Below are 24,798 nucleotides of genomic sequence, written 5' to 3' on the forward strand. Positions count from 1 at the left end.
CCCGGCTGGTCCTCTCCAGTCTGTTTCACCACTTTCCTGCCCGTGGAGAGAATCCCATGTTCTCTGGTGCCAGAGGGGAGCTGGGGACATGACCGGGTTCCCTCTGGAAAACAAGGCCCAGAGTACATGGGGCGATAACCCTCTGGGCCTCTGAACCTCGGGTGCTGGGAAAGCAACCTAGCCACGCAGAGCTGTCCGTGATGTTTGTGTGCAGATGGGCGCAGCAGGGTTGGGCTTGGCCGCTGTGCCTCCTGGGCTTCACCAGGACCTTCTGGGGCAAGGAAGGCCTGAGATAACCCTGCAGGCTCATTCTGGGCCTGACCCGACCTAACCCTGGAGCTCTGTTCACACACCAAGTGGGGGCCGGAGGTCTGTTGCTTTGGGGCTGGGGCCAGGAAATGCAGAAAGAAGCGGGGAAAGGGAGTAAGTCAGGGTGGGTGGCCCTGAGAGGCCTGGTGCTGTTGGTGCTGCCTGTAGCCTCTGGCAGACTCGACCAGGGGGCCGGGGCACCAACTGCCTCTCAGGGCCTGGGCTGGGTCCCAAGGGCAAGAGCTGGGTGTATGAGAAGATAATGCAAACAGGGATTTGTTGGCACACCACGTCACTGAGTGTCCCCAACACAGCCTGTGTTAGCACAGCCTGAGAGGGGGGAGGTGGTGGCAGGGGTTGGGTTCAGGTGGGGGACGGGGCTCTTTCTTTGTACCCTTGTCCCCTCTGCTCAGTTCCAGCCCTCCAGGGTGGCCAGCACACTGCTTTTCCAACAAAGGCCCTGGATTTAGAGTCAGACAGGCCCAGGTTTGCATCCCAGCTCTGCCACTCATCAACTGGGTTACAGTCAATGACTTCATCGGAGTCTCAGTTTCTCTGTTTGCAAAATGGGGATAAGGGTCCCTACCTCGTGGGCTGTGACCAAGACTAAACTGGGGGAGGGTTTGTGTGATATGGGGCAGGGGTAGGGGAGATGTGTAGAACATTCTGCCCAGGGCCTCACCTGGACCCAAACATGACCTCCCTTCTCTTTTCTGCCATCCCCTCAGGCCTCGAGCCCCCACCTGTGGAGTTCCCCAGACATCTGCATGAAGAGCAGAGACACGGGCAGGCTGCAGGCCCAGGTGTGGACTCTGGCTGCAGACCCATATGCTGTGGCATACAGGGACTGGGGTCCCCCCAGGCCAAATGTACCCCTTACACAGGCCCTTGAGATTGGTGTGAGGCCCACCTCTGAGGCAGCTCTGCCACTTTCCAGCTGAGCAGGCTCTGAAACTCCCAGAGCCCTGCTTTCCTCATCTGTCAAAGGGGTCAGTGACCCCCTGACCAGCAGAGTTGGCGTGAGATCATGGGAAACCGCAGGAGCGCTCTGTTAACCACGAGATCTGTATGCAGAGAGAATGCTTGGACAGCCTGTGGGAAGCTGCGGGTTATCTCATTGTCTGGCACAAACGAGGGAAAGGCGGTGGCACACAGGCACCTGGGGCCAGGTCCCTATTCCAGGGGCCTTGAGTCTTAGGCCCTGCTCACCTCATCTCCTCACCCATTGGACTCAAGGGGTAAAGAACAGCCTGAAGAGCCTCCGGCCTATCTCCGTGGAGGGGGTGGGGTGGAAGAGCAGGGAGGGCCTGTTCTGGGACTGGCTGACCACTCAGGCCTGGGGAGAGGACTCGAGATGACAAGCCCACCCTCTCCATGGGGAGATGCAAGGACGCTGTGCCCTGGCAGCACCCACGGGCTAACGCAGCGCTTCCCAACTGAGGGAGACTTTCCTATCTCCTCCCCAGACCTTTGGCAACGTGCGGAGAAATTCTGGGCTGTCGCAGTGGGAGATGGGAAATCACTGTCTAGGGGACAGAGACCAGGACTGTGCTAAACATCCTCTAATGGCAGGACTTCCCTCTCTCTCCAAACAGTCATTCTGCCGAAAATGTCCACAGGCTCCAGGACGAGGGCAGCATTTCTGTGAGGACCCTGGCTTCCGCCCTGCATTAGACGAGGCGGGAGTGTGCATGTCCTCCGCCCCCTTCCCCTTGGCCTCCACCCTCGGGCCTACCGTGTCAAGGTGGGTGCGCTGGTGCTTGGCGCGGTCGCTGGAGTTGCTGAAGGCCTTCTGACAGCCTGGGTGCTGGCACAGGTATGGCTTCTCGCCCGTGTGGCTCCGCAGGTGGATCTTGAGGTTCTCCAGCCGCGAGAAGGCCTTGCTGCAGCCTTCAAACTGTGGGAGAGGCTGGTGAGGGGTGCTCTGCAGCCCCTGGAGGGCCCAGCACCCAGCGGGGACATGGCCTCCAACATCCTCTGCCCTCCCCACCCCCACACCCCATCCAGCGCACGGTCTCCGGGCACCCTGGTTAGCTCCCCATGAAGTACTCAGCGCACAGACTCTATCTGGGAAGCCCTGGTAGGTCCAGAAAAAATGCACCCCTGGCTTAGAAATGGCCACTAGGGCTGGAGAGGACAGTGGTCTTTCCACCTGTGGGTCTGGAAAGATCGCCTCTCCAATGACATCTGGACAAAAACGGTTGCTCACAGCAGCCCCGCCCAGGACAGACGGGAGGCAGGTGTACCTTGAAGGCAGACAGCCCTGGATTGGACAGCCTTTGACCTGCCCATGCCTCACTTCCTTGCCTATAAACATGGGCCTGTGTGGCCACCCCTCCGGGCCGACATGAGGCCCCGGGGTAGGACGCTGACTGCCCCAGGGCTCTGTCCACCTGAAGCGCAGCGTCAGTGCTGATGCTGTCTGAACAGTGACCACGCTTGTAAACTCAGGGTCTTCGACTGGCCGTTTAGCTGTCCAATGCCCACCATGTACCAGGCCCCATGCTGGGCAGCACACGCAGCACAGACACGTGATGCCTCTGGTCAGAGAGCAACAGACACAGCGCCCTCCTCCTGTGGCCCCGGGCTGCCCTGATCTTGGCAGCCTCTGCCCAGCTCCAGCCTCTCTCGCTGGAGCCCCCTAACTTCTAGCCCTCCCTCCCTATTCTCCACACGGCTGCCCAGAGGAAGCCTCTGATGCAGAGACGCATCCTGCCGCTCTCTGCTTAAAGCCCTCCGGGCCTGGCATGCGGCCCTCCGCCCAACCCGCTCCCACACACGCCTTCCTGCCCCTCCTGCCTCCCACCGCACACTCCAGAAACAGCACAGGTCCACCAGGCAAGTTCAAGCCTTTGTTCACGCTAGTCACTCAGCAAGGAATGTCCTCTCTCTCGTAATAATCCATCCAGTTCTCCTCAGCCTTCAAAGTCCAGCTTGAATGCTGCCCGGTGGAGGCAGCCATGCCCAGTCCCCTTGTGGGGCTGGCTGCTCCTTCCTGCTTGTCCCACTGTCTGGCTGTGTTCCCTGTGGATGTGCTGTGGGTGAGGAAAGCGCCAACGCTGACCAGCAACTGCCCCTCCGTCCGGGCCTGGTGCTGGTGTTTAGCCACAGAACGGCCTGTGAAGTGTGTGGTCTCAGTGTGCCCACCTCAGGGATGCAGGCTTCCCGTGTGGTCACAGGACAGTGACAAGTCAGAGACAGGACGAAGGCCACATCTGATGCCAAAGCCCAGGTGGCTTTCTCTGCTACCAGCTGCCTTCTTGGGGCAGGTGGGCAGGGGGAAGTGGCCCTTGAGGAGAAAGAGGCCAGAGGAGGCCAGTTCCCTCTTCGGAGCCTCCGGTTCCATCCCCCAGGCGAGGGCGGAAGTGCCCACCAGGTCAGTGCCACATGCCCCACGCCTCCAGGCCAGTTCATGTGTGTCCCCGAGGGCTAGCGCTCCCACAGGGGCTCTTCCCACCCCCTCTGGGCTGACCTGCAGGGGGAGACAGGAGCTAACAGCCCCTGCCGTGTCTACGCTTGGAAGATGTGACTTTTCTCTTTCCTGATCAGGGCACTGGGTTCCTTTCTGCCCCAACCTCCCAACTTTAAAGATACCTTATCTGTTAGTGCATTCGTGGGCAGAGGCCAGAGGGGACTGTGAGCAGATGCAGACCCAGTGGTCCACCCAGCTTCCTTTCTCAGCCCTGAGGGGTCAACGTCCCCATCCAGGGCAGTTCAGCACACGTGGTCATTTTTAGTGTGGGCTATTCAGTTGGATAAATTGGCTGCAGCTCTGTGCTGGGTGAGGCACAGACGGAGGGAGAACCCAGATGCGGGTCCTACTCTCCAGGAGTGCAGAGCCTACGGGGAGGCACATGTGCCATCAGAACAAAACGCCGCGGCCGGAGCGGGGCCGGAGGGAAAAACAGGAGGGCCGTGGCAGCAGAGGCGGCACCCCACGCAGCCTGAGGAAGGGGAGGCGCCACAGAGTGGGGGACTGGGTAGGCCTGGAGAGACATGCCATCAGTCACACCAACACTGATGCGTTCGCTTCATTCGGTCGCTGGCCCAGCTGAGCCCTGAGCAATGACCAGGACACCAAAGAAGAATGGAGCAACCCACACTGAAGGCCGAGGGGAGGTCTATGGGCACTGCAGTGCGGGCAGGGCACAGCCCCTGCAGAGGCCTCTGTGGTTGCGTGAGGGCCGTGAAGTGGGCCCTAGTGGGTGAGGAGCCTCCAGGCAGAACACAGGCCAGAGAGTGGGGTGCTCATACAGCAGGCTGAAGAGTCTGAACGCCACCCTGAAGACAGGGGACCATAAAAGGACCTTACCAAGGGAGGGCACAGGGTCAGATATGCGCTTGAGGAAGACACCCCTCCCCTACTTTGGCTGCTGGTGACAGCTAGGGCTGGGGGAGAAGATTGGGGGGACAGGTGAGCAGAAGGCAGGTGCAGTGTCACAGATGAGGGCCACTGAGCCTGGACCCAAAGCAGAGGTGGTGGGTGGGGTGGAAGCCAGGCCAGAATTCCCCAGCCAGACGTGAGGACAGGACCCAGAGACAACCACCAGTTTGGGGCGGGCTCCCTTCGCACCTCGCCCTTGCAGGCCCGGCCACAACTGCGGGTTGAGCTCTGCTGGGGCAGGTCCAAGGCAAGCAGCCCACAGCTGGATTTTAGAGGCTGTTCTCCTTCCCGCCTCCAGATGCTGTGCCTTTTCCATGCATCAAAACCAGAAGGAGATCCTTTTGGGGAAGTGTACAGGCCACAAGCAGCTCCCCTTGCTCTCCTGCAGTGGCCTTGCGCCAAGCTCACCCCACACCGGGGTGGAGGAGCCTCAGCTGCAGAGTGGGCTGCCGCTCGGCACCCGGCTGGTCCCTTTGATCCTCTCTGGCCTGAGGCAGGAGGGTGGACCTCTGAAGCCGAAGGGCAGTAGCTCCTCACATGCTGCATGATTTTCCTGAGTCTGGAGGGTCCACTGGGCTCTGAATGCTGGCATGCATCTCCTCCCCACGAGGGTCTGTAAGCCTGTCTGGCCCACCCTGTCTCAGCACCATTGCTCCCAGACGCCTCGGCTGGGCCCCTTCTTCCCTTCCAACTCATTGACTATTTAATTGGTACATTTTTCAAAAGTCTGGGTCTGTAGCTCGGTGTTCACAGTCTTCCAGCATGGCCCCAAAGCCCCTCTCATCTGCGTACACCCATGTCACACTGTCACCAGGGGAGTGACTGACTGAGCCCGTCCAGAGTTTTCATCCCCCAGGCCTTCGCTGGAGCTGCTCCCTCAGCCTGGACAGCCTACCCTTCCATCATTTAGGGGACATCTACTAACTGTGCCCAAGCCCGCCCCAACCTCCTTGGCCCCCCCTCAGTCACACCCTGAGCCTGTGCGCTAGGTTTTCACTGCAACCCACTGCGGTCTCTCTCCATGCCTCCGGGCTCAGGGTTCCTTGAAGGCAGGGCTGGCATCTTTATTCAGGGGGCAAAGGGTGGGTTAGAAACGTGACTGAATGGGGGTAAGGAGGGGGGTTCTGGGGCCCGGCCGTGCACATGCCCCAGTGAGCTCACTTCCTCCCCGGTGTTCAAGTTACTGCACACCTGTGCATGTGCCCTGCCCTGTGCCCGTGCTGCGACCTGCCTCGTCCCACCCCTCAAAACTGTCCAGAGCTGTGGTGCGGGTACAACAAGCAGGTTGACCTGACTTGGGGGACTGTCTCTGTAGGTGGAACCAGAGGTAGCAGCAGGTGGAGGAGGGGTGCTGCCTATCAGGACTGCTCTGGGGTGAGGATGCTGCAGGGGCCCCTGACACAGCAGTACCCCCATCAGGGCCAGGATCCTGCTGTGTCAGGGACCCAGCGGTGTGTGGGCTCTGCCCATAGCTGCCTGCCAGGGTCCTGCAGTTGTCCCACTCGACCACTGCACAGATGGGCTAACGGAGGTGGAGAGAGGAGGACAGGAACATTTGGGTTCAGCACCCATGTGTGCTCACTCTGCTGGGCCAGATGCTGTCACTAGTGCGGTCTCCATCTTCTCCTGTGTGACAAATACTCTCCCCAATGGCCGGGAGCTGAGGCCGGGGAACGCACAGCCACCGGCACAGCGGTTACAGACACGGACTCTGGCGTGGGATGACCTGGGCTTGGGTCTGGGCTGCTCCGCTTAGGACCGATCCGAAGTGAGTCCCTCCGGTTACACTCTAGGTTTCCTCACGTGTAACACTGGGAGAGTTTTCCCAAACCCGGGCGTGGCTGTGAGGACTGAATGAGCTAATGCACGTTAAGTGCTTATCTTGACACCAGGTTCCTGTCCATATCGTCACTGTAACTATCATTTAAGGTCACAGAGCAGCTAAGTAGTGGGGTGGCATTCTGCCTCGGGTGGCACCTCCCAGGCCTGCTGCCCCTCTGCAGAGTTGGAGGGTGTGTGCGTGTGAGATGTCCCACTGGGCACGACGGGCTCCCTGTCCTCCATGTCCTGTTTCCAAATCTTACTCCTCACACCCTCTCTCTGTCCCCAGGTAACCCTGGGCTGTCCTAGCTCCGCCTCTGATGAGCAGGCTTTTGGAGTTCATTTCTAAGCTGTCAGTCTAACCCGGTCAGCCCCACTCAGGACCCTCCCGGGCTCACTGTGCCCCCTGACAGAATGGAAATATGGGTCTTGTTAGAGCAGAAGTGAAGTCAGTAGGCACATACCTGGCTTTGGACCTCAGTTTCCCTGAGAGGTGGAGGATGACCCCAAAGGCAATGCCACTATGACCCAAGGATGTAATGATGCTTCCAAGTGGTCTCAGGCCAGGGGGCAGGGTCTCAGGCCAGGGGGCAGGGCCTTCCTGACATTCTTCTCCTATCCTCCAGCCCCTGAGGTTCTAGGGCAGATTTTTCCCTGGACAGATGCCTTCCTTCCTGCTGTCAGAGTCCAGGTGAACAACTGTGCGGAGCAGACCTCCTGGGATGCCCCCCACCCAATCGCAAGGGTCGGGTATCTGTATGGAGGAGGCAGGGAGGGGAAATTGCTCCCACTGTGCCAGAAGGCATGAAGCCTGGACTAAGGCGCAGTGAGAACTGCCATCTCTTCTAGAAAGAAGTGACTCATCCATCCATCCACCCCCAACCTCGGCACACACCCTCATCTCTCCTGTCACGCATCCCTCCATCCTTCCACCGCCCACTTCTTTGATTCACTCGTTCAGCCTCTCATCTCTCTGCCCATTGATGCATATCCCCTTGCCCTGCTCAGCTGCCCCTGTGTGTGCAGGCGGCATATTGGGGGCTGAGACTTCAGGGCAATGAAGACCAAAAAACAAGAGAGAATATTAAGTCCTAGGAAGGGGCTGATCACCAGGGATCCCAGCTGGGGAGGACCCAGGGGTTGCTAAAACCTTTCTGGAGGAGCTGGGCCTTGAAGCCTAGGCAGAGTTTAGACAAACCAACTCGGGTGGAGGGCACAGGGAGACAGGGAGGGGTGGGGCATGTTCTGGAGATAGCTAAGGATCTGCTGGGCCGGAATGAAGGGAAGTAGGGAAAGGAGAGGTGGGGGTAGGAGTGGGAGTTCTGGAGGCTCCCTCCATTTGAACCCATGGGTGGCGGTTCCTTAAGACTCCCCAGAAACCACCCTGGACAATCAGTGATGTGGCCCAGCAAGTGGGGTGACCTGAGGCTTTTACCTGGGGGGCTGCAGTGCCGGACCCTCCCAGGTCTCTGCATCCAACCAGCCACCAAGCCAGGGAAATGCCACCTTGTAAATGTCGTTCACGTCTGCCCTCTTCTCATCCGCCCCACTGTCCTGAGCCGCTCCCAGGGCACTGCCCACCCAGGGGACTGCATCCGCGCTGCCTGCCTCTCACCCTGTCCTGTCCCACCCCTTCCGACTCATTCCCACATGGAATCTGGTATCCAGACCTAGGACTTACGCCTATGGGTCCAAGTACCTCTCGGGCTGGTGTGACCTGTCCCCTCCTACTCCCACACCGCTGTGTTTCAGCATCAGAGGGGTCTGGATGCAAATCTGGCCTCCACACTTCCCAGCTGGATGACCTTGGGCAAGTTCAGCTCCCTTGTTGGAGCCCGTATTTCTCCTCTTTAACGGGCACGTGTGGGCACAGGTGTGTGTGGGGGGTGCTCTCTGTGGCCCAGGGCCTAATGCTGTCTGTGTCCACCCACAGAATCACCTGGATACCTCTTATTCAGGTGAGTTTGAGACGCCCTGACTGCACTACCCAAACACACAACACACTGATCTGGCCAGAAGCCAAGGCTCACACACCATGGGTAACAGGGTGGCTACTGTGGGTAGGGGGCACACAGAGAGGGGAACAGAAACAAAAGGGACTTCAACAGTCTAGAAGAAATCTAAGAATGGCTGTCAGGTTTTTTAATTCACCTTAAAATTCATAAACACGAAAATACATCCTAAGATGAAACCGGGATGAATTCAGAGCAGTGTGAAGGGCTGGGGGCCACCCCCTCGGGACCTGTCAGTGTGGGGGGCTGTGTGTGCCGCACGTATCACATCCACACTCCCCGCTGACGAGGCTCTTTCCCAGCCACATTCTGCAGGTGAGGAAGCTGAGGCTCAGAAAGGTGGTATCACTGGCCCCAGGGCACCCAGCCAGCAAGTCAGAGCTGGGATCTGGTGGCAGGTCTGACTGATGTGCAAGGCTATCTGTGTGCATCCCTGGCCATGTTGGCCACTGCCTTGGGGCCCCTAGAGAAAGCACCAGAAACAGGGCTACGCTCAGGAGCTCTGGCTGGCCCATCTGATGCAGAGCCAGTGCAGGAAGGCAGGATGCCCTCCTCCTGCCTGGCCCCACCGAGAGCGGCGATGCCACCGCCCCGAAAGGAAATTCAAGGCGGCACAGTGGAGAAGAAAGAGCCCCGCCAATGCACAGAGCGAAGAGGCTTAAAAGGCCCAGTTCCCACATGTGGGGCGTGTTACCCAAGAAGATTAAAATAACGGGGGAAAAATACCCTGGGAACCGTGAAGCCCTAGACCATCTGGAGTTTTATAGTAACAGGCAGGGGGAAATCAGAACCTAATTGAAAAAAGTCCACTGCAATCCATTACTGCTGCGTGCAGCTCACAGAACCAAGGGCAGGAGATGAAAGACAGGGGAACCATCCGGAGCGGGGGAGCGGGTACCCTCTTTCCCTCCAAGCCATGCCCCGAGGACCCTTCAGGCTCTGGCTGGGGGAGGAGGGGGCACTGGGTCAGAGGTCAGACTCTGCAGGGCTGGGCTCCCCTCCTCGGCAAGCTGCGCTCTCTGAGTCTTTCCCTCATGGCTAGAAGGGCTAAGCAAGATCAGTCAGGGAAACTCCCGCTCCGTGACAGCTGGTGCAAGGCATGACTGCGCTCTGCCTCCGGGCCCTGGGGAAGGATGAGGGCCCTGCTTCACAGTGAGGTGTGGGACACCGTGCTGCTGTGAACTGGTCACGGAGTCATGCTGAGGTTTGTGCTGCCGCGCCCCCATGGCCACAAACTCGGGCAGGGCATCTCCCATCTCTGTCCTCATTTTTCTGCTCTCTAAAATGGGGGCCACCGCACACAGCTGCTAGGAGCAAATAAAAGAACGTGTCCAGCGAAGAAACTGGCACCTGGTGGGCGCCTGATGAACATCAAGTTTCTTCCCCGCGGCGGACATGGCCTGCAGAGAAGGCGGGCCCCAGCTTCTCATGCTCTGGCTATGGATCCCGACACAAAGGGCAAGGAGGGGGCTCGGGGGAGCAGGGCACGGGCGGGGGCAGTGGAGGAAATGCCTCCACTTTTGGCAGTGGCCAGTGACTTGCTTCTAAACAAACACATTTCTGGTTTAAGGGTAAAATATATTGGGTTACAACAGTCTGGCAGGCCACTCGGGGATCAGCTTCTCATTTTGTGCAAACTTTTAACTTACTTTGCAACAATGATTTGGATGAGAGAACTTTGTGGTGCCAGACCCTTCTCCGAGATGTCAAAAAATTCTATGTTTGGCCAGCTCGAAAGGCCAGCCAGCCGGGAGCTGAGGTCCATTCCTCACCCCACACCCTGGGAGGGGACTCTGGTTCTTGTCCAGTGGGCCCCCACAGGGTTTCAGTGAAGGTCTCCTCGGAGCCTTGTGCTTCGCCAGTCCTCAGGGGGGAGGTCAAGGCAGGAAGGGGACGGACAATTGTAGAGAGAGTCCTGGGAGGGGAGGCTGGAAGGTGCTGGCCTAGACTCTGCTCGGGGAGGGCCTTAAGGGTCCGGTCTGGTTTCGGGTGCACGGTGCCACCGAGTAAGTGAATGACGGGGCAGATGTGTGCCGGAGGGAGATGGGCCTGTAGCATCACAGTTGCTGTGTACCTGAGCCTGGGCCAAACTCTCCCCTAACTCAATCTGCTCGGTCCCATTAGGCCAGCACAGCAACCCCCTGCTTACAGAGGCAGAACGCAAGGCCCACGCATCTCTGTGTGGGAGCCCCAGAGCTCAGGAGGGATGGAGCCTGGGTTTGCCCCCAGGGCCCCAGCTCTGTGCCCTGCGCCACACTAGTGTCCTTGCAGCCACGACCAAGGGGGTGCCGTGAGATGCAAGGCCGGCGTGTGGAGCTCTCTGCATCTGCTTAACTCTTTGGGCCTTCGTGCCATCTAGAGAAGCTGGAGGCCGAGGGGAGGGGTGGGGACACACAAGAGGAAAGGGAGAAGGGGCAGAGGCATGGACACAGACATGCCTCCCTCCCAGAACTGGGCAGGTTGCGCCTGCCCCTGGAAGAGGTTCCCAAGAGTGGTGGGGCGGGGCTGCACACCCCTTGTCCCTTCCTCACCAGACCACACTAAAGGTTCTGGGCTGGTCCTGTCCGGGCAAGAAATGGGTTCCTGTTCCTGGCCAGCAAGGCCCAGGCCACCATTCCAGGGGAGTGGAGCTCCCCATCCAAAGTAGGAGGTGCAAGTGGGGGCTGAGTCTGCTCGCCGAGCAGCCAGGTGGGCTTCAGGGGAGCTCCCAGGCTGAGCGGTGGCTAGACATCATTTGCAATGTGCAGAGAAGCTCGGCTCGCAGCCAGGGCCCAGCAGAAAGCAGGCTGCACAGGATGGCTGATGATGCGCACACGACGCCACCAGCCACAGACCCGGAAACGCAGACACACATAGTCTGACCCCTCCCCTCCCTGCCAAGCCACATGTCAAAGACACAGTCCTAGGGTCCCAGGATTCCAGTTCACAGCACGGATTCACACACACACACACACACACACACACACACACACACACACACAGACTCATGTTGCAGAGACACACAGGCCAACACACACATGCGCAAGCACACACCCAAGGACACTCACGCCCAGGCCACACCATAGGCACAAACACACAAACTCCCTGACCCGGACACACCGACGCACAGCCTGAGACACACAGCCTGAGGCACCACACAGCACAGCACATGCCAGAAACTGGCCAAGGGCTCGGCACAACGACAGCCTCACGCTGGCATGGGTGCACGTGGGAGAAGACATTCACCCGGAGATGACATCCAGAAAAGGCTTCCAGCAGGTCAGTGGATAAAGACACGTCCTCACACCAATATCTCAACACCCAATACAGCCAGGTCTGTGGATGGTCATGCTCCCGTGTACCCCTCCCCATCTCCAGGGGGCCCTAGGGGAGGCTCTGAGGCTGTAGGCCCGAGCACTGGGCCCACTGTACCTCCCGACTTTCCTGGGCTGGCTTGGCTTCAGGGAGGGCACACACGGCCTGAGACAACACCAAGACAGGGCTGCAGGTCACCCTTTGGCCCCACTGACCTCTAGCCTAACGCCCACTCACCCTCGCCATGCTCCTGTCACAGGCCATGCTTTCCCACCTCCAGGCCTTTGCCAGGCTGTGTCCTCTGCTTACAAAGCCCTCTGTTCACCTGTCCAGTCCTCCCTTTCTGTCTAGGCTTCGCTGAGTCCTCAGCAGCCCCTACATTCCCCACTGCAGACCTCCTGGTTCTGCCGGAACCACACCCTGGTGCGGAGGCCAGACTGCCCATCTCTCACTGCTTGCCCTCCATGCAGACCCTGCCCACTCCCTGGGGCCTTGCCTGGGGCCCGGCCCGGCCTCCAGGAGCTCACCCCCAGGAGGGAAGGTAGGCACAGGCAGGAGAGCCACACGACAGCTACTCCACCTCCGCAGCTACTCCATTTCCACAGCCAACCCAGAAGAACCACTGGGTCTTACTTTCTGAGGAGACACTTCTCTAGATGGTGCAACGTCCAACCCTAAGAGCTGAGGGTGAGATGGTGAGCACTGTTTCAGGAGGAGGGGGAAGAGGGACCCTGAGGAACAAAAGGGTCCTCTCCAGCCTCCATCTTCCACCCTCCCCCAAATAAGAGTCCCCCACCCACAGCCTGGGCAGGGCGTCTCCCCACACCGGCACAGCCGGGGCTCACGTCCATGTCCTCCTCTTCCTGGCCCCTGTGAACCTCTGTGTTCTCACTGCAAAATGGGGCGACACTCCTGGCTTCAGACACCTGTTACGGACATCGGGGTGTGGCCTTGGTCCTAGGCCCAGGAGAGTTAGTCCCCTTTTCAGCTCACCTCCTGCATTCCCAGAAGAAGCAGCAGGGGACAGGTCCATGACGCACCAAACACCAGGGTTGGAAGGCCTGATTCCAGCCCTGGCTCAGTCACAGGCTGCTGTGTGACCTCAACCAGTCACCTGCCTTTCCTGGGCTTAATTTTCCCAGGGTCATCTGCTCGAAATGGGGCGGGGGGGTGGTGCCAGGGGGAGAATGTGCACCAGGGTGGAGCAGGTGGCAGCGCATTGATGCCCAGCGCTGCACGACCCACAGTGTCCTGGGGCTTCCAGAGGGGGAAACAGATCTGAGACGTTCTGCCCATCACATGAAAGGAGCCTCACATCAGCTGCTGGGAGTCATTACAGATGCACAACATGCAAAGCTCCCGTCCGAGGCCATGAGTGGGAGGGAGCACCCTGCCCTGCTGTGCACCTGACGCTCAGATCCCACCAGGACGTCCTGGGAGGCTCTGCGCCCCAACCTGGCGAGGGGGCAGTGTTCAGAACCAGGCCTGTGAAGGGCAGGGCCAGACCACCAGTGTGGGCTGCTCAGGGGCAGTGGGGAACTGTGGAGGTCATGGTGGGGTCACAGAGCCTGTGCTCAGTGCCAGGAGGCACGCTATGGGCGTGAAGGAGGTGAGTGACCCGTTCCTAGGTGCTCAGGCGCACAGCCAGGTGACTGCATGTTCATCAGGGCAGCTTGGAGGGGGTAAGATGGTTTCTAAGTGACCTTCACGGACATCCGACGGGTCTAAATCGGGTTGGACCTACCACCTGGGCCCAGTGGGATAAACAGGCCAGAGTGACCTGCTTCGGCACTGCCCCCACTCCCTCGCCCACCGCAGATTGACTAAGGGGCCCCAGGGTGGGCTGCCACGGGGCCAGTGACTGCACTCATGGTGGGTGCTCGGTCACAGTCAATGGCGGGAATGGTGGCAGCCCAGCTGTCACACTCGACCTAGCGAGGGAAGGTCAACTGCAATTAGGAAGGTCAACCAATTACTCAGACAGGAAGACCAAATGAAATCCAACCCATGGAGAGGATGAGAAGCTGGGAAGAGACAGAGGCAAACCTCTCCGGTAAGTGCCCCAGTCTGTGGAACACCCCTCTTCCCGCCCACCAGCCTCACGGCAACCCCAAGAGAGGCAGGACTGGGTCACAGAGGCTCACTCTGGGGCATCTCAGCAGCTGGAACCTGCTGCCAATGTCCCTCTGCCCCCAGCTGCCCCACTGTGCAAATGACATCAAGCTATAAGCGAGCACCTGGCCGATTGGGCCACGGAGGAGACCCCTGGGCCAGGTGTGCTGGGAAAGCCCCTTTCCCACTGGGCCTCAGTCCTCATCTGTCCAGTGGGTGCATACAGAATCACACTGTGCCTCTGCCCAGGTGCCAGAGGGAAGACATAACTTAGCAGAAAGCAGAGCAGATAGGAGCGGGTGAGTTCCTGGCTTGTGGGTTTCAAAATCCCACGCCCAAGGCCAAATGGAAAGAACTTTGGAGACAGGAATGAGTCACGCACAGTTAATATTTCAACAATTTTTCTGCCATAAACCCATCTGAGAATGCCCAACACTTGGCCTGGACAGAGCAGACTCTTGTGAATATCTGTTAGTGAGAGAAAGTACCAAGCAACAAACCAGCCAACCTTGAGGGAAGTGTGGGGCAGGGCAGGGAGACCTTCGATTTACTGGAGGCCAGGAGAGGCCTTGTGGGGAGGAGAGGCCAGGCTTCCTGGGCTCCTGCCCCTAGAATGATGCTCCAGTTAGGGTAGGGACACCCAGTGGAAGGAGGGCATGTGTAGATGGCAAGGGTGTCTAAAAATGGGGACGCTCTGAGCTCTGCCCTTTCACCCCTGGGACCTTGAAGCAGGGCTACCCCCAGGTAGGGCCCAGGCCCCTTGCAGGAGGGGCCCCAGATGTCTCTGGAGGCCCCGTGGTCAGAGCAATGGGGGAGATGGTGAGTCCCTCCTGCCCCGAGGCGACTGTGCAGATGGATGGGAGACAGTGAACTCTGGGGACCCCTGGGTTCAGTGTAAGCCTCCCACACCCCAGAACTTAGATGTAACTCAGAGAAGAGGTGGACACTGGTCTGTGACCTGCCTGTGATTTGCTTTTGCTGCCCAGCATCTGGGTGCTCAGAACAGGAAGAGGGTTGAGGAAAATGCTGTATTTACATTTCATTTCTCTCCCACTTGAGTGTGTGGATGTCAGGTCCAGACACGACATAAATAAAGAGACACCACTGTCTGTCCCCCTCATGGGGACATGGAAAAGAGAGAAGGGAGGAAAGCTGCCGCTGCAAGCTCTGAGTCAGCCTGTGCAGCACCCACCTGTGCACAGCCTCACCGACTCTCGGGGTGCCCTGGACAGAGGGGCTGTATCACCCTCTTTCACACAGAGGAAACAGAGGCTCCCACAGAGCCCGGGCTCGGGGCCCTGAGGAGTAGGGGCAGCATCTGGACTGGAAGCAGGGCTGGCTGACACCAAAGCCCTTGCCCCTGTTCTTAATCACGGTCAACAGAAAGCAGAGTGGAGTGGTATACAGATTTAGGGAACATTAGGCCAAGGGAAAGAAATTACTAGAATGAAAGAATTCAATGGTTCACGTCACCAGAAAGTAACAGCACTGGCTATAACCGCCACTATACCGTTTTTCAGATTCCCTGTGAGTGTATTTCCCTTAAGACCTAACTTCTCCAGCTGTCCAGCTCAACACAGGCTAGAAAACTCTGGGAGGGTCTTGGGGAGGTGTCCCAGCCCTCACCTGAACCCAGGACTCCCCAGAGTCTGAAGGGAAGCTGTTCCTCCTGCTGGGATAAACAGGCTCTCTGGTCTGCGCGGGAGCCTTCCATCCCTTGGGCAACGCGGAAATACCCTGTGGTCACCACACGAGAGAAGAGCCATGTAAAATGAAAAATATATATAACTGGATGATAAAGCGGGAAGGGGTCCTTAGGGAAAAGCACGCTGCAAGGCGCTTCTCTGAGAACCACGAAGGCGGCAGGGGGCGCTCTGGGGAGCAGGCCTGGCTCCACTACACTGGGACTCAGAGGGACACCTGGAACCCATCAGCATATGTCAGGAATAATGTAAAATTAAAACATTTAGCTTTGGCTTCTAAAATTAAGGAGGACAAAAAGAGAGGGATGCTGTTGTGCTGAGCCACTCAACTATGACTTGGGCGCCAATAATTTAGAGAATAAATCGCTGCTTTGCACTGGTCCAGCCAGGGCCCTTGGTTGCCAGCAGAGGCTGACCACTGAGAATGAGTCCACAGCTCCATCCTGGGCGAAGCAAGTTGGGGACCTGAGGGGGCTGGGGGCCCTGGGCCCTGGGCCTTCCACTGGCTCACTGCCCATGGCAGTGCCAGTTATATGCCCATCCTGCCCCTCACCTCGCTGGCTTCCCTGTTTCCACCCTGGCCATTGCCCCCAAATCATCTACCCTGCAGCTAGAGAGATTTCCTAAGTTACCAACCTGTCCTTGTCACTGCTCAAAGCCCACCGATGGCTCCCTGTTGCCCCCAGCCTGGGGTTTCTAGCCTCCCACTGCCTGAATCTGTGGGCCTTCCAGCTGTGGCTGGCTCCCCAAGTTCTCTTTCTCCTCTCGAGGCTCCAGTTACAAACTGACTTCTTGGGCTCTCGGAACTCCCTGTGCTCTGTGTACTTGCATATGCTGTCCCCTCAGCCCGGAGTTCCCTCAGGTGTCAGGGCTCAGCTCCAGTAGTGACTCCTCTGCGGAGGCTCTGGGCTTTGGGGCAGATCCGGGGCTGGGCTCCTCTCTGGGTCTATTCTGGCCTTGGGGCAAAAGCAGGGTGGTTGGGTCAGGCTGCATGGGGACCTGAGACTCACACCATGTCAGAACTGGCTGGCTCTCAGAGACCCTCGTGTTACATAGGTGGGGACACTGAGGCAGCCCGGGAGGGCAGGACTAATTAAGGTTTCTCCTGTGCCCCCAACTTTGGCTCCCTTCATAGGGCAGGCTCTTTCTGCTCTTGCATCTGGCGTACAGATGCTCCAGAGTCACCCAGGCCCGAATTCAAATCCCAGCACCCTCCAACCTGGGGACTGGCAGAAACCACCTCACTTCCCTGGGAGTCGGTGAATTCACTGGCATTACAGGGACGGTAGGAGGGTAGTGTTCGCCCTCCCGGGGCTGTGGAGAGCCAGCATCAGGCAACCACAACCCCTGGTGCAGACGGAGAAACAGGGCCAAGGCTACAGAGGACAGGGAGTCAGTGACAGGACAGAGAGAGAGGCTCCCGGTTCAGGGAGGGCAGTCTGGGCGGTCCCCAAAGCCTGACTGGTCCAGTGGGACACGAGAGCAGACTGCAGTTCACTCAGTCATTCACTAGCCACTCATTCATTTCCTCACTCACTCACTCACTCACTCAGCTAGGTGCACACTGCTAGATGCCCACAGCACAGTTAGTGAAAAAAGCAAGTTACCAAACAGTCCATGTGTTATGATTCCACTCTAGGAAAGAGTGTAATTATCATACACACAGAGAGAAGTCTGGGAAAAATACTCTAAAATGTTCAACAGTGGTCATTTCTGAGTGCTATAGGTAAGGGTAACTTCTTCCTTGTTATACTGTGCTCACTACTTTTCACTTCTTGATCCATTATACTTACTGCTCTATATTTTTTACTACTCTGTTTAAAGCTGAAGTTTAAAGAACAGTCACAGGGGGCAGTGTAATACTTCACAGACAGATCTAGGTTGCAGAACCACATTTCCTTCTTAGCTCTGCGTGACTCCGGGCGCACTGTCCTACGCAGCAGGCCCGCGGGACGCCCCCACCCTCCATGTGGGACCAGAGACGCTCACTCCCGTCCTATGTGATGCGAGCGAAGGAGTTCCCTCTGAACTCAGCTTCTGTGGAAATACATGGGGACAATATGGTGGCCTCCACGGGGGATCTGAAAATCAAAACAGACGTGGATGGTGACCAACCTTCAAAAACATCCAGGCGGGAAGCCCATGGTGATGGCTGCTGTGTACCTGCTTCAGGGAACCTGAGCCCCACCGCACTGGAAGCACCGGAGGACACAGCTGACCCCTCACGGGGCGGTATGACTGAGGAGTTCCACATGTGGTGGCCAGTGATGACTGAGGAGTCTCAGGGGACAGAGTGGCTGGTTTAATTAAATAGTGGTGACAGACGGGCCCCCTCCTAGGGCAGAGGGCATACAGGCAAGTCTGAGCCACAAGTGTGGACAGGGGAGGGCAAGGCTGCATTTTAATTTTACTCCTCAGCAGCAGCCACCAGCACAGAGTGCCAGGAAGGAGCAACTGCTCCTTTAACGTCCATCTCTACAGCCTCAGCCAAATGTCTGGGGCCGCATCTCTGAACCAGCTGGATGGGGTGTGTTTGGGCTTTGGATCAGGCAGAACTGGGTTCAAGTCCCAGCTCTGCTGCTTACTGGCTGTGTCCTTACACATTTTACATAGCTTTTCCTATCTACTGTTATCTTCTGGAAAACAGAGTTAACACTCCTTCCTTGCAGGTTTATTAGAAGGGCCAAATGAGTTAAGAGATGGCAGGGCCCACCACCTCTGGGGTTGGGACAGGGCTTCACCCAGCAATACGACATGCCGGTGATGGGTGTCACACTCATGCAGCTGACACCCTCTGCCTCTGCTCCCATCACTCTCTACCTCAGGTGCCCTTCTCCTGCTACTTCACCTGGCAAAATCCTGCTCATCCTCCAAGTTTTAGCTCATATACCACCTCTTCCAGGGAGGCTTCCTTGATTTCCCTACTTTTAGAGCTAGGCTCCTCAGGGATCTCACAGCCCTGTCCTTCCCTTATCACAGCCCCTAGGTCTTAGGATTCTAAGTGTTGGCATCTGTGTCCTTTTCTCCCACCTGCTAGGGGCGTGTCAGACACAGGATGGAACAGGTCCTACGGACTGGCCCCTCACTCCAGGGCCCAGCAGTGAACTGGAGACTCAGTAGGGACTCAGGGCACATTTGCTGATTAGAGCAACCTGCTCAATCAGGGTTAGCCACCCTGTCCCATTCCTCCCTTAGGTAGGGGAAAGGCTCCTTTCTTCTAAAATCAAAGAAGGTCTGAATTGGAAGGGGTGTTTAGGGAAGTCTGCCCACTTTACAGATGGGGAGACTGGGGCTGGGGAAGGAGAAGAGACTGGCTCGAGGCTTCCCATTAAGTCACTGGGGATGCTAAGACAGGGAGCCAGGTCTCAGACCCCCCCCTCCCACCCCGTGCTCCCTGACCTGTGTCCTTGGGGGCACACTCTCCTCCCACGTCCAGGGAAAGGGCAGTAGAGCCACCTCCTCCTGCATCCTCACAAAAGTAGCTCTTGACTTCTAGGTCCTGAGCATTTCGATTTTTCACTGCCTATTATTGCCTTCAATGAACAGAAGATATTACTTATCTCTGTGAGGTCCTATTTCTCAGGCCTTGACCCAGGCAAAATCCCCCTAACACACCTGGCCTCCCAGAACCTCACCAATAGCCACGGCCCTCTGGTGGGCTCTGCAGGCGCAGGGAGCACAGGGCTGGAAGCACAGGGCTCTGCTTTAAAATGCATTTCCTAACTGCGAGCACCACAGTGGGTTTTCATCATCTTTGGAACGACTGTAGTTTCTGGAACACAGACTTGGTGAACAGGGCTCAGACCAGGTCTGACAAATTCTATTTCCCTGCCTCTCCCTTCATGCTGAGCCAAACCTGGGCTGCCAGGGACTGCCAGAGAGGGACGACGATCATTACTCACTAGAACAATGTTCATAAAGTCCATTTCTATCTTACTATAGGAGCCAGAAGCAGCCCTAAGAGGTCCAACTCGAGGCTCTCTTTGTGAGCGGGCAGTAGGAAGGACTTTTGTTTTCTTATAAATCTATGCTTATTGTGTTTTCCATGTTTACTGCAATAAGCATATACAACTTCTACAAATATTTATATTTTCAAAGACTCAAGAACAGACTCTTCCTGCTTTTCTGACTCCTCCCTGCTGGCCCGCCTCTCTCTGCTTCTTTGCACAGGGGAGGTTTCTGCTGCACATGGACTGACTCTGTCCCCTCCAGCTGCCAACTCTAACTGGACCCTGGGCCTGCACACTTTACCTTCTCAGCAACTCCACATTTTAAAGACAGCTCTTGCCCAAGGCCACCCCAGGGGTCCTAGCTTACTGGGACCTGAATGAAAGTCTGTCTGATTCCAATGTACTTCCTCTTTTCTCCTATACCTCCCTGGGCCTCAGTTTCCCCATCTGTAAAGAGGAGAGGACTGAAGATGATTCCACAGGTCCCTTCTGGCTCTGGCGTGGCACACCTAGCATGACTGGCTTCTTTCACTTAGCACAATGACTTCAAGATTCATCCATGTTGTATAGCATGTATCCATACCTCATTCTTTTTTATGGCTGAGTAATATGCCACTGTATGGATATGACACATTTTATTTATCCATTCCCCAGTTTAGAGGCATTTAGTTTGTTTTCACTTTTTGTCTATTATGAATAAGGCTACAATAAACATTCATGTGCAAAACTCTATGTAGAGACATGTTTTCATTTGTTTTGAATATATACCTAGTAGCGGAATTGCTAAATCGTGTAAGTCTATGTTTAATTGTTTGCAGGTCTGTCAGACTATTTCCCAAAGCCACTGCACCATTTTACAATCCTGTCATCAGTGTACGAGGGTTCCAATCTTTCCACATCCTTGCCAACACTTCCTACAGATCTTTTTATACAAAAGCCACCCTAGTGGGCATGGAGCAGTATTTCACTATGGTTCTGATCTGCATCTCCCTGACTGCTAACGAGGTTGAACATCTTTCTATGTGCTTTTGGCCATGATTTTTCAAGGGAGAAATGTCTATTCAAATCCTTTGCCCTTTTTAAAATTGGGTTATTTTCCTTTTATTATTAAAATGTAAAGAGTTCTTCACATTTTCTGGGTACAAGTCCATTATCAGAAATGTGATTACAAAAATAAATTCATCTTTCAGCTAAAAATAACAACAGCCAACACTTATTGAGTGCTTGCTGTATGTTGGGCCCTGTTTTCAGTGCTTTACGTGTAGTAAGTGTTTTAATGCCCATGACAACTCTGCAAGGTAGGCATCCTTACTGCTGTAGTTGTTGTTTTTACCACCCCACATTACAGACACCTACGTGGACTCACAGAGCAGCACCCCGCTCAGGTCATACCCTGCGCAGGTCAACCATCTAGGAAGGGGCAAAGTGGACGCCCTGGGAATGTCGCGTGGCCTCCTGGGGCTACTATGGGGCACAGCAGCAAAACCCCTCAAAGGGGACCAGACAGGAGCCAGGGCCCCCAGGATGAGCCCATCTCACGAGGTTTTCTGTCTCCTTTGCCAACCTCAGGGAATCTGGGCTCTATTTATTCAGGAAGGATTCGGTTCCCGTACAGCCATACATGCTCAATTGGGTGAAAAGGGAATTTTCTCCCAGGAGATTCCAGACTCTGGCTCAGGAACTGGCCCCCTGCAAATCATGGAGGATGATGTTTTCAGCCGACAGTCCCAGAGGAGCCCTGCCCATTAACACATTAGCAAGTGAGTATCTCCGGCCTTTCTCTGCAGTCAGCCTGGGCCAGGAGGCAGAAGGCAGTGCTGGGGGAACACCAGGCCCAGAGGGGAGAAAGTCTTGCCATGAGGGTTTGAGGGTTAGGTGTGACTGTACCTAGAGCAAATGGGATCACACAGAGCCAAGTTCAAATCACCATTTGACATCTCAGTTGTAGGCGACCATCCAGGCTGACGATCAGGGAAGCTTTGTGCAAGAAGACGGCTAATGAAATATTTTTGCTATCAACAAGGATTAGTGGAAGTTCAGAACAACCTAAATATCCAAGAGTGTGAGCACAGCTGAGTACATTGTGCCCCAATCTGCATGATGGACTATAACACTGCTCCGAAAAATGATGGTTCCAATGCCAGGAAGTTTCTTAGACATACCGCTCAATTTATCAATGCTAATTATTTTCAGTAATTCTCTCTACAACCCCATTGGGAACTTGAAGCATAGAGAAGTGAACACCTCACCCAAGATGAGGGATGGGCCAGGATTCAGACTCTTCTCACTCTAAAGTCCTGGCAATGACTTTGAAGTCACCCCAGGCTAAGCACTTACTATGCTCCAGAGACCATGCTCAGCCTTGTCACACGGGGCAGGAACCAGCCCAAAGAAAACTTTCCTCCCTAGTGGGTTAGAGTCTTCTGTTCTTCTTGGTTTTGCAAAATTTCTAGAACATTCCCCATTTATACAAAGAAATTCAAAACATCCATACTTGGGGTGACAGTGAAGCCTGGGGACACTAGGAGGCAGCCCTTTGGGAACTGTGGGGGTCCACCTGCACTCAGCACCCCGTGAGCAGGACAGAGGCCTCTCTCAGATGGCAGGAGACACCCAGGTTGAGGAGGAGGAGTCCTCCTCTGAGGCCCAAGCCTCAGGCTGCTTCCTCCCTCTGGTCCAGCATTCTCATCTGTCAAATGGGGTAACAATCCCTGCCATGGCCACCCCAAGTGCTGGGAGAATGCCGGGTCAAAGGGTCACTCGACTGCAGGCAGCTCAGAGCCTGGGGACCAACGAAGCCTCATAGGCTGCCTTATCCAGGGGCCCTGAGCACCCATAGGCAATACTGCCAGCACTACGGCCTCTTCCATTTGTGAGCTCTGCAGTCTGGCCTGTTCCAGCTCTTCCTCCCTTGGCCTGCAGAACCAGGTCCCGCTCCTTGGCCTGACACTCAGTCGCATGTCATGACCCAAGCCCCACTTTGCTCTGATCGCCCTCCCCTACCCTCTGCTCTCCACGTCACAGCTGTCCTGAGGTCTCCTGCCTCCTGGCCCCTCTGCCTGGAATGTCCTTTGACACCAGTCCTCTCTTCACTCCTCCAGGCCCTGCTCACTCTCATTCCTTTCCGGGAATGTTCCCAGATGGCCCCCTGACTCGAGGAGAAGGTAGTGGGGGCTACAGGCTCCTGGGTTCAAATCATAGCATGGGTCGGCCTAAAGACTCATCTCCCCTGGCCAGTGTGAGCTCTGCTCTAACACCCCTACACCCAGCACACACCCCCACATCCAGCATCCCACCCACACCTACACACACACACAAACCCAATGCCAACACGCATTCCCATGCCCAATACCCATGCACATACAGAAAAGACTCTCCAAAATACTCCTCCAAACACTTGCATGCCTTCACCACCCCCCCCAACATACACATAACCGACACCCAGTGCAACGCCATCCACCCAACACACACACTGCACGTACCACACACATCCAGACACCCAACCTCGCCCTCAAACCACGCTCTCCTCTATAGGCACATATCATGTGTCCCCCAACTCCGATTCCAGCACATGCACACACACTCACTCAACCAATCACACGCACAGGTGCATATTGGAAAGGTATGTCTGAGAGTGCGTCATGGGACTATATACTGGGTGTGGGGTGTTCACTGGGTGTTGAGTGTGTGTCTGGGCGTGGGGTGGGGGTGTCTGGGTATGGTTTAGGTGTTGCTGTGTATAGTGGTCTGTGGGATATTCAATGCTATATGTCCATCTTCACCACATACCCCCCAACCACACCCCCAATAACACACATACCAGCTGTATAAACTCCCCATCTCACTCCCAACCCACACATGCCCCACTGCCAGTCCTAGACATGTACTCTGCAACTGTACACATTCCGATCACACTGCAAACAACTCCATGCATGCCCTCACAGGGTTAATCACACAAACACACATACCCACTCTCTCCCAACCCCCCAACGTTTAACACACACACAGGCATCAACTACACACACCCACACCCCCCACACACTCACTGCACCCCTTCCGTGCCCAAAGATGAATCCCCCTGAACACTCCTCTACCAGTTCCCCAGGCCTCACCGCATACCCCAGCCTTAAAGTTCATGGGTGGAGAGTGTATCCCCATGGGAGTGTGATGGGGCAGATCCCTGTGATTCTGCACACAAGCCCTGTGTATGGGCTGCCTCTGCATGGGGCACCCAGGTGGCAGGTGGCCGGGTAGCCCCCACTGGGCCTTCCTTCTCAGGTCCCCTGGCCACATTCCTGCCTGCTCCAGCGGTTTATTCTTCCCTTGTTCATTGGTGATTAAAATACTTTTAAGCCAACCACAAAGATTGTTGTCTTTCTTTCTTTCTTCCTTTTTTTTAATAAAAACCAACAGATGCATTTGGGGACCCTCTGATTTTCCTCCAGGGTGATTTACATGACCACAACCAGTTCTTGGAGAAGAAAAGCAAACATTCCCATGGCCTAATGGGAACAATTCCCCCTCCACCTTCCGTCCTCTCAGCCCCTGGGCTCATTCCCAGGCACGGCTCCGCAGGCTCCCCTCCATCCCGCCTGAAGGCCGAGGGCAGGAGGAGGATCTGGCTGGGCCATGGCTGCAGCCTCACGTGAGACTATGTCTAGGAGAGGTTTTCTATTTTTATTTTTATCATCAACCTTGGAGGAGGGAGTTGGCTGGGCAGAGACCGACTACCACAACGATGGAAAAGGAGACTCCCATTTAATCAGCCATTTGACACACTTAACGACCCTGGGGGGTAGGTACTAGCATTATCTCCATTTTATATACAAAGAAACTGAGCTTAGAGGGAATAAGCAACTTGTTCAGGTCTTCAACTTGTGGCAAGTCCCAACCAAGTCAACACAGAGCTGGCTTTCAAGCTGATTCCACAGCCCGAGCAGGAAGACTACCAGCTTTCTCTGCTTTTCTTCTCTGTTTTCTTTACCCAACCCAGCTGGTCCACACTGGCTGGTCTGGCCCATACAGCCGGTACCCCAACCCAGGGAAGCCTCGGAGAACACAGGTTGTGCTTCAGATCTAGGCACATCAGGAAAGGCCAACCAGGTCTGGAGGGACTTGCGGGGCTCCTCTCCCACAGGAGAGGAATCCAGTCCATGGCCCCAGCCAGGGATCATTCCCCTTGACTTACACGCCTGCTGAGACGGTGCCCCCTC

General features: G+C 56.2%; 1 protein-coding gene across 2 annotated transcripts in view; it reads right to left on the reverse strand.

The window, feature by feature from the left end:
* GLIS1 (GLIS family zinc finger 1) overlaps window positions 1-24,798 on the reverse strand; it is a 212,255-nt gene that overhangs the window by 20,494 nt on the left and 166,963 nt on the right. For both annotated transcript variants that reach the window (XM_053921732.1, XM_024571236.3), the window contains exon 5: window positions 2,045-2,206. In XM_053921732.1, the coding sequence (XP_053777707.1) occupies window positions 2,045-2,206 (162 nt within the window). The remainder of the gene's footprint in view (window positions 1-2,044; window positions 2,207-24,798) is intronic.

This window comes from Desmodus rotundus, chromosome 3, assembly GCF_022682495.2.
Source record: "Desmodus rotundus isolate HL8 chromosome 3, HLdesRot8A.1, whole genome shotgun sequence".
Taxonomy (NCBI): Eukaryota; Metazoa; Chordata; class Mammalia; order Chiroptera; family Phyllostomidae; genus Desmodus; species Desmodus rotundus.